Source organism: Lathyrus oleraceus, chromosome 7 (genome assembly GCF_024323335.1).
Source record: "Lathyrus oleraceus cultivar Zhongwan6 chromosome 7, CAAS_Psat_ZW6_1.0, whole genome shotgun sequence".
Lineage (NCBI taxonomy): Eukaryota > Viridiplantae > Streptophyta > Magnoliopsida > Fabales > Fabaceae > Lathyrus > Lathyrus oleraceus.
In genome coordinates this window covers 104765832-104776039 of record NC_066585.1, presented here as the reverse complement: position 1 = coordinate 104776039, position 10208 = coordinate 104765832, and the positions used below count along the sequence as shown (strand labels likewise).

Genomic DNA, 10208 nt, shown 5'->3' with positions numbered 1-10208 from the left:
GATCTGGCCAGGGATATTGCTGCCGTCATCCGGGTGATGGAGACGGCCATGGTTCTGACCGACACTGCGGTCTCCACCGCCTCGCTGGAGGAAGCCCTTTTGCAGGTTCGGACAGAGAAGGAAAGACTATCTCAAGATCTGTCGGACTACAAAGAAGAGCATCAGCTGCAGGAAGGGCTGCGCCAGAAGCTGGAGGAGGTGGAAAGAGAGAGGGACCAGTTGAAGGCTGCTAAGGCGAGCCTGGAAGAGCAGGTGGTCGACCATCAGAAGCTGACCGAGGACAACGCCTACCTACGGGCTCAGGTTGAGTCTCTCGAGGGAAAGGTCCGTCCTCTGGCAGATGAGACCGAGGAGGAACGCGCCTTTGGCTCGCGCGGTGAGCTGCTAGGGCATATCCGGACTCTCAACCAAGATCTTGTGGCCTGCTTCAAAGAGGGTTTCGACAATGCTGTCGAGCAGCTCGGGCTTCTGAACCCTGAGTTGGTGACGGAAGGGTCGGCCTATAACTGCTGCGTCCGGGATGGTGAGATCATCTGCCCGTTTGAAGTGGAGGAGGAGCTGGGGGGAGAAGAAGAAGAAGAGGATGAAGAGGAGCTCCGAGCGGAGTCTTAGTTTATATGTTTTTCTTATCATGGCCTGCGTGCCTCATGTATTTTGGCCTTCGGGCGTTGTAATATGGCCTTCGGGCGTACTTGGCTTCGGCCGCCTTTGTCGTTTCTAATGTATGAATATTTTTGTTACCGTTCATTGTGCTCGTTTGTGTTTGATATTTGTTTGCATGAATTCGTACTCTGCTCGACTTTGTTAATCTCCTCGGTTTAGGGAACCGACGAAGTGTCGGGCTTTGTGCCCGTGGGTATCGAAGCCCGGGTCCGTTGTTCGAACCCTGGTCCCGAGGCTTGGGTCCTCCCATCGCGAGCTGGGTGCCCTGCCAGTCTTGGTACTTCGACGTTGGGTCTTGGTCAAGATCCCAACCGTCGGGGAGGGTTGTGTTTGTTGTGTGACCCCGGATCGTTCCCGGGTCTCGTGGTTCCTCCCTGGGGTTTTGGGGACGAAGAGCGTGGCCGTACCTGCCACGTCTCCCCGTGGCGTACTTAGCTGTAATATTGTCTAAGTTTTTCTGCGTTCCATGGTCGAGCGAGTTGTTCTCCTTGTAGGTTTTCTAGGTAATAGGCCCCGTTGCTCGTTTTGTCGCGGACGCGGTAAGGGCCTTCCCAGTTGGCCGCCAGTTTGCCCTCTCTCGGGTTTTTCTGGTTTCTTCTGAGGACCAGGGTGCCGACCTGGAACTCTCTTTTTATGACTTTCGCGTCATGACGTAGTGCTATCTTTTGTTTGAGGGTTGTTTCCCGGAGAGCTGCTTCGGAACGTATCTCCTCGACTAGGTCGAGCTCGGCTCTAAGGGTTTCATCGTTCATTTCCTCGTCTAGGGGCTCCTCTGTCCTCCTCGTTGGCGTCCGTATCTCCACCGGGATGACTGCCTCGGTGCCGTAAGTTAGTCGGAACGGGGTTTCCCCGGTGGTAGAATGCGGTGTCGTGCGGTAGGCCCATAGGACGCTATGTAGCTCCTCGACCCATGCCCTCTTTGCCTCGCCGAGTCTGCGTTTGAGGCCACGTAAGATTACCCTGTTGGCCGCCTCTGCTTGCCCGTTCGTCTGCGGATGCTCGACAGACGTGAAATGCTGTGTGGTGCCCAGGCTGGCGATGAAGTCCTGGAATCCTCCGTCCGTGAATTGTGTCCCGTTGTCTGTGACAAGTGCCTGGGGTATACCGAACCGAGCGAGGATGTTGCGTTTGAAGAACCGGAGAATGTTCTGCGCGGTTATTTTAGCCAGTGCCTCCGCCTCGATCCATTTGGTGAAGTAATCCACCCCGACGATGAGGTATTTATTCTGATATGATCCGGTGACGAAGGGTCCGAGGATGTCCATGCCCCACCACGCGAAGGGCCATGGGGAAGACAACGATCTGAGGTCGTTCGGGGGTGCGAGGTGCATGTCGGCATGTCGTTGGCATTTGTCACATCTTTTGACGTGCTCTTTCGAATCGTTTTGCATGGTCGGCCAGTAGTAGCCTGCTCGAAGGGCTTTTCGTGCGAGCGATCGTCCGCCGAGGTGTTGAGCGTTAATTCCCCGATGTATCTCTCCAAGTATGTCGGGGACTTTCTCTTCCTCGACGCATTTGAGTAGTGGGATGGAGAATCCTCTCCGGTAGAGTTTGCCTTCGAGGAGTACGTACGAGCATGCGCGTCGTTTGACAATGGCCGCCTCTTTCGGGTCAGCCGGGAGTTCGTCTCGTGTGAGGTAATTGTAGATGGGTGTCATCCAACAGTGGGCATCTCCAATAGCGTTGACCTCGAGTGGAGGCGGTAGTTTGTCGATGCTGGGCCGCGGGAGAATTTCTTGGATTACTGATTTATTCCCACCCTTTTTCCTCGTGCTGGCTAGTTTCGAGAGAACGTCTGCCCGTGTGTTGTGCTCGCGGGGTATGTGTTGAACTTCCCACTTTTCAAATCTATCAAGTTTTTCTTTGACGAGGGACAAGTACCCGAGGAGGTTGTCGTTCTTGGTTTGGTATTCTCCTCGCACTTGTGAGGCCACGAGCTGGGAGTCGGTGGATATTTTTACCTCTTTTGCTCCCAGGTCGTCGGCTAACCTCAGGCCTGCGAGGAAGGCTTCGTATTCGGCTTGGTTGTTTGATGTTGGGAATGCTAGCGCTAACGATACCTCTATCAGGATCCCTTCTTCATTTTCGAGGATGATCCCGGCCCCGCTGCCTGATGTGCTAGAGGCGCCATCGACGAAGATCGTCCATTTGTGGGCGCTTTCTGCTGGAGTCGGGCAGTGGGTCATCTCCGCGACGAAGTCGGCCAGCGCCTGAGCTTTCAAGGCTTTCCTACTTTCGTATTGTATGTCGAATTCGGAGAGTTCTAATGACCACTTGAGCATCCTTCCGGCCATATCCGGGCGCCCGAGCAGCTGTTTGATTGGCTGGTCGGTCCTCACCTTTATCGTGTGTGCGAGGAAGTAATATCGTAGTCTCCTCGCTGTGTTGATGAGGGCCAGGGCGACCTTTTCGATTTGCTGATATCGGAGCTCGGGACCTTGGAGTGCTTTACTCGTAAAATAGATGGGCTTTTGTCCTTCGTCGGTTTCTCTTATTAGAACGGCGCTGACGGCCTCGGTTGCCACGGATAGGTATAAGTATAGGGTTTCCTTTTCTGATGGCCGTGATAAGACCGGGGGTTGGGACAGAACCTTCTTTAGATGGAGTAGCGCTTGTTCGCATTCATCGGTCCAGTCAAAGGTAGCCTCTTTGCGAAGGAGTCTGAAGAATGGCAATGCGTGCTGGGCGGACTTGGCGATGAAACGGGAGAGTGAGGCGAGCACTCCATTGAGTGACTGGATCGATTTTTTGGTTTTTGGGGTCGGAAACTCCGAGAATGCCCGGCATTTGTCGGGGTTGGCCTCGATCCCTCTTTCGGTGAGATAGAAACCGAGGAACTTGCCTGCCCGGACTCCGAACGTGCATTTCTCGGGGTTGAACCTCATTTTACACTGTCTCGCCTGCTCGAATACCTTCGTAAGGTGTCGAGCATGGGTTACCTCCTCGTGTGATTTGACGATCATGTCGTCCATGTACACTTCGAGCATGTCCCCTATTTCGTCCTTGAAGACTTTGTTCATCATGCGTTGGTATGTAGCGCCAGCGTTCTTGAGCCCGAACGGCATCACGTTGTAGTAGTAATTGCCCGTTGGGGTCATGAACGCTGTGTGTTTCTTGTCTGCGGGCGACATAGGGATCTGGTTGTATCCACTATATGCGTCCATGAAGGACAAGAGTTTAAAACCTGCAGAGTTGTCAACGAGCGAGTCTATATTAGGGAGGGGGAAAGCATCTTTCGGGCAAGCCCTATTAAGATCAGTATAATCAACACACATACGCCATTTTCCATTATTTTTCTTAACGAGGACTACATTAGAGAGCCAGGTTGTGTACTGGGCTTCAGAAATAAAATTTGCCTGTAAGAGGTCTTTTACAGCTCGCTCGGCAGCCACTGCCTTTTCGGGCGATTGCTTGCGTCTACGCTGTGCTATGGGCTTGGCTGCCCGGTCTACAGCTAGCTTATGACACGCGATCTCGGGGTCCAGCCCGGGCATTTCTGCGGCATTCCACGCGAAGAGGTCGGAGTTCTCTTTGAGGCATGCTACTAGCTCTTCTCTTGTTTCCTCGGGTAGTCCCTTACCTATCTTCACCGTCCTTTCCGGATCGTCCCCAAGAGGAATGAGTTCGAACTCCCCGTCGGGGATTGGTCGGACCGGGTGTTCGAGAGAGCGTTCCTTGGGGAACCTCCCCTCTCCGGTCTCGTCCAGCCCGATGCGACAGTCGAGGTCGATGGCGTTGACTCCTCGGGCAGGATCCTCGGTCTTGAGTTTTTTGTTGTTGCAGTTGCTCTTCGTGCTGACTACGGCCTGTCCTTTTACTGCGGCGTCGTAGCATCGCCGGGCTGCTTCGATGTCACCATGGATGGTGACCACACGTCCCAATTTGGTGTAGTATTTCATCTTCAGGTGGACGGTGGATGGGACCGCAGTGAGCTCGGCCAGCGTCGGGCGTCCAAAGATGCAATTGTAGAGAGACGGACAGTCTACGACCAGGAATTGGATTTTGACTTCCCTGGCCGTTTCTTGTTCGCCGAAAGTGACGAGGAGCTCAACATATCCCCACGGTCTGGTTGTTGCTCCGTTGAATCCTTGGAGATCTGATCCGACGTAGGGGGCTAAGTTGGTCTTGTCTAGCTTCAGAGTCTTGAAGAGGTGGACGTACATGATATCCACTGAGCTGCCTTCGTCGACCAGGATGCGTCGTACGTCGAATCTGGCCATCTTTGCTCTAATCAATAGTGGGATGGCCGAGTTCGGGGATCCGCCCGGGAGTTCCTCCAGGAAGAAGGATATTGGGTTGGATTTTCCCCGGTATTTTGTCAATGTCGCTTTCTGCTCGGGGGCAGTCAGTAGGAGTTCGTCGAACTTGCGTTTGACGGAGAGGGCCGCGGATTCCCCGTTAGTTCCTCCTCCTGATATCACCAGTGTGGTAGGGAAGTCTTCCCAGGGGCTGAGTGCAGTGATCTTGCCCTCGGGCAATGGTTCGGGGGGGAAGAAATCTTCCGGTCGTGACACGCAGAGGGCCACTTGATAGGGAGAGTTGTCGGGGGGTGTGTTTTCCCGGGGTCTCTTCTTCTCTGGCTCGTCGTGTCTGGGAGCTTCGTTCTTCCTCGTGTACTGCTTCAGGTGCCCTTCTTGGATTAAAATTTCAATCGCATCTTTCAGGTGGACGCAGTCTTCGGTCACGTGTCCGTGACTTCTGTGGAACCGGCAGTACTTTGATTTGTCGGTGTGGGGCTTTGGTGCAGACGGTTTTGGGAACCTGACCCTGCCCTGCTTAAATTCAGAGTTGATACATTCTGCGAGGATACGCTCTCGAGGAGCTGTCAGTAAGGTGTACTCGCTATATCTGCCCGCGGGGCCTCTTCCTTCCCGGAGCTCGCGAGGTCTTTCTTCTCTTCGTCTGTCTCCGTTGCGACGGGAAATGCTCGTGTCCTCGCGTTTTGAGTGCTCGGTCTCCCCAGCGTTACGTCCGCTGCGGGCATTGTGTGCCACCTGCTTTTCCTCGTATCTGATGTAGGCCTGGGCTTTATGCAGGAGCTCGTTTAAGGTGCGGGGAGGCTCGATCCCTACGGCTCTGCTAAGTTCACTGCCGGGTAAGAGACCTCTCTCGAGGAGATACTTCTTCATGTGCTCGGTGGTATCTACCTCGACAGCTTCCTGGTTGAATCGCTCGATGTATGAGCGCAGCGTTTCATTCTTCTTCTGCACTATGGCTTCAAGGGTCGCCTCAGTCTTGGGGTGACGACGGGAAGCTGTAAAGTGCCGGGTGAACATGGACCTCATGACTCTCCATGACGTAATGGACTCAGGGGCCAAGCTTTTGTACCAGGCCATGGCCCCTTTCCTGAGGGTCGTTGAGAACAGTCGGCATTTGAGGTGCCCGGTTATATCATTGCGGTAGTCGAGCATCGCGTTGACGTTGTCGACGTGATCGTCGGGATCTGTAGTCCCGTCGTACACAGCTAGGTTTGGCGGTTTCTCCATGCCTTTGGGGAGCGGGGCTTCCATTATTGCCCGAGATAGGGGGCAATGCAAATCTTCCTCGTCGCTCCTTAAGGGAGACAGTTCGTTGTTGTCGGGGCTGTGCCCGCGCCTTGGTGATGTTCTCGCTCGACCACCGTCACGATGGGCGCGTGCCCTGCTGGCGTGGGGTTCGGGAGAGCGACGTCCTCGCTTCTTCGTTGGCTCCGGACGTTGTTGTATCCTACTCACCGGCTGGGGCCGGGCCTCTTGTCGTTCGGCTTCGAGGGCCATGATTCGTTCGTGCTGCTGGTGGAGCATAGAACCGGCCTGATTGAGGGCATTCACCATGGCAATCATTACGGCGTCTCCTTCAACGGGAACGGGAATGGGATGAAATGTCTCTGCCCCTAAATTGTGGGCGTGAGGGACATCTCCGTTGTTTTGGGGCTCTGGAGACGGGGTGGATGGATGACCGTCCCGAACGTCCGCCTCATGGGATGGCGGGCCGTCGTCCATGTTGTAGTTGACGAGGGGACGGCTGTGATCGCTATGTTGTTCTCCGGCCATGTTGGAAGGACAGAAATGAATGAGCTTTTGATCCTCGTTTGATGAAGATGGGGATAGCTAGTTCCCACAGACGGCGCCACTGATCTCACCTGATCAGGAGGGCCTTCCAAGGTCTTGGTGAATGGGCCGGAGAATGAAGTGAAAAGGGGGGTGTACCTGCAAAGTGCTCCAATGTTTAAGTCAGAAAAGGTACAGAATGAGGTTATCAGAGTGTGAGTTAGAATACCTGCCCCTTTGCCATGAAAGGGGTATTTATAGTGAGCCCCCAGCGCTGGGCCAAGGCTCCTAATGGGCTGGATTAGCTAGGCCCAAGGAGGAGCTGCCAGGGGACGCGTAAGAAGCGTTAAGACCTAGACCAAAGTCTGCCCCCTGGTCCAACTGCCCCTATCCCTAAGGCGACAATATAGGGGAGTTGGGTGACGTGGTGAGTGGGATGCCGTTAAGGCCCTGCCCGACACAACTGAGGTGCCCGCAACGTGGGTTGACGGTGAGTGGATGGAGATCGTACGAGGAGGACCCGCTCACTGTCCGACACGTGTTTAAGGGCCCGGGGAGACGTTCGTCGGGCGGACTGTCGTCCACCTGACGCGTCCTCGTGGTCGTGTGGACATGGCCGTTTGGACGTGGGCTTGGCGAGTATTGGGCCGTGCCGTGCCTAGGGTCATGGCCCAGTCCGGAACAAGCTTCACATATTTTTTGTTTGGATTTACAGTGGAGTTGCATTATGAAGTTTAGTTCATTTGTTGTAATGTGGTCTTAGTTTGTTTGTGTAAATACATGGGTAGCATCTGTTTTGATTTAGAGTTGTTGGTCCTGCTTCTGTGAAGGACGACAAACGTTTCTATTCCTTTATTTATCAAACTGATGTGATTATATTTTTGGTGATTGTGTGCACTCTCTGAAGTAGGATGCTCTAGTAAGAAATATTTCATTGTTTCACCTTAAAACGTTTATTGGCTTGACTTTTCTTTTTCTTTAAATTGCAATTATGACTCTGTCTCAAGCCAATCAGTTTGGTAATTGGTATCATCTTTGGTGTTGAAATTATGATTCTATTTTAGTTATCATCTTTAGTGTTGAAATTATGATTCTATTTTAGTTATGTTTTTTTTCTTTTCTTTCAATTCTGCTTTATCTTATCAAGGTATACTAGCTTGCTTTTCTAAGCTAAAGATGTTGTTATTATTGGGAAAATACTCCGTAAAGTATTTTACAATAGCATTGATATTTCATTTTCCTAAAAAAAGAGAGACTTTCATATGGATAGATACAGTCTAACGAGGTCAAATTTTTCCTTTGGGGCATTTTATTATTCAGGTTAGATATATTAAGTTTCCATTATAATTTTTGTGTATTTTTCAATTAGTGTATATTAGGTACAATTCAAATTAGGTGCATGCCAAATGAGACCTTATAATGATGTTGTAAATAAATTTTTGATTATGCCGCTAATTTCCATTGCATTGCGTTTTAATCGATTTCCCTTTTATCCGACGGATTTGGCAATTTCATGCCAATATGCCGCCCCAAATTTTTACATGTTGATTGTGTATTTTCACCGCGTTTCGATCCTTACATACGATATTCCAACTCCGTTGTCGCTATGTACAAACCGGTTTATGAGCACATGATTCCCGATTCAAATTCAATTATTTCGGATTCAATATTTTCACCTATTAAACTAATTAATTAAAGTTCTAATTAAATTAGATAATTTTGTTAATTAATTTTAATTAACTTAATTATTGGATTATATTAATTTTTAATCAAATAATTTGGATAATTACTTTTGATTATCTTAATTAGACAACTTAACGGAATTTTAATCAATTAATCTTGTTAATTAAAAACTGACCGATTTGTTTCACCATCACGTCCCATTATCATTTCATAATACAAACTCAATTCCATTTCATTTCCAAACCATCAAAATCGCACAATCCTCGATTCAATGTCGAGCCATTTTTTTCAAATACCTTTGTAAGTCGATCGCTTTCAAGCATCACCATCAACCTCACATAGCTTACTCTTGGGATTTCTTACAATGAGACCTATTCGGTTATTGAATAATCGAGTAGATGATTGATTCACTCAATAAAATACAATTTATTCACAAACACCAATTCAAACCTCGATCTTATATCGAGCATTTTTTCAAACTCAATTAAAATACTCAATCACAATCAAATACCGTTTCATTTGAAAATGAAAAGGGAGATGGCTTTGAGTTTTCAATTCCTCTCCTCGATTATTTGAATATGAGTTCTCTTACTCGGTTAGTCAAATAGTCGTCATTTCTATCCACCTAAACATAAACAAATCGAATCATTTTTATAATAAGAAACGAAAAGGGAGATGACTTTGAGTTTTCAATTTTTCTCCTCGATTATTTGAATACAAGTTCTCTTACTTGGTTAGTCGAATAATTGTTGTTTCTCTACAAACTTCCAAATCCAGATTAAATCAAAACACTTTCATAATAAGCTAAATGAAAAGGAGATGACTTTGAGTCTTAAACTTCTCTCCTCAATTGGTTGAATACGAGTTCTCTTACTCGGTTAGTCAAACAATTGTCATTTTCCCGCAAACTTGTGACTTAATCAAATCATTTTCACAGTAAACTATATGAAAAGGGAGATGGTATTGAGTCTTCAATTCTTCTCCTCAAATGCTTGGATATGAGTTGTCTTACTCAATCATTCGAGTATTTGTCGTTCATACTAAAATACGTCAATCTTATACAACCTTATTTTCATAAATACTCAGATGAAACAGAGAGTGGTTTAGAGTTTTCTATTCCCTTTCTCGGTTATTAGGATACGAGTTGTCTTACTCGATTATCCGAGTATTCGTCATCCATTCAAAACACCTTAATTATCACTAAATCCTTCCTATAATTAAGGATGAAAAAGAAAGTGGTCTAGAGTCTTCTATTCCCTTTCTCGACTGTTAGGATACGAGTTATCTTACTCGACTATCCGAGTAATCGTCATCCAACCAAAAATATCTTAACCTATCAAGTTTATCCTTTCTCGCCCTCGTGCTATCAAAACCAGTCAAACAAAACATCCAACATATTAATCCAACTTGTCACCCTCGTGTGATCAAAACTCTTTTCAGAAAGAACACTGTTTAATCCTTTCTAATGCGCACAACAAACTAGTGCTTAAGCCTCCGCCGAGAGTAGACAAGCCAACGTTTAGCCTTTAGAACGCGATCTAAACAGCTGTTCGGTAAAAGACACCAACCAACCGTAGTTCCCCGAACTATGAATGCTCTGATTTCCTTATTACGCCATAAGGATACGTAGGCAGGAGATTGTTGTATCTTCGTGAGCACACTAATAAAAAACCTCCCCTTTTCTCCTTTCTGAGGTTCTCATCCATTTCCATTTTCAACATTTTATAACCCAAAGATAACAAACAAACATAAATTAACACACGAAACACACATTAGAACTAAAAGGTTCCCGTTGAGTACAACGGACGTAAGGGGTGCTAATACCTTCCCCTT

General features: G+C 48.7%; 1 protein-coding gene across 1 annotated transcript; it reads right to left on the bottom strand.

Moving 5' to 3' along the window:
• Positions 1-1094: 1094 nt before the first annotated feature.
• LOC127102256 (uncharacterized) lies at positions 1095-6695 on the bottom strand. Its single transcript, XM_051039653.1, has 2 exons — positions 2625-6695; positions 1095-1757 (listed from the first exon to the last, which is right to left on the bottom strand). The coding sequence occupies exons 1-2, from the start codon at positions 6693-6695 to the stop codon at positions 1095-1097; spliced, it is 4734 nt and encodes a 1577-aa protein (XP_050895610.1).
• Positions 6696-10208: the final 3513 nt, after the last annotated feature.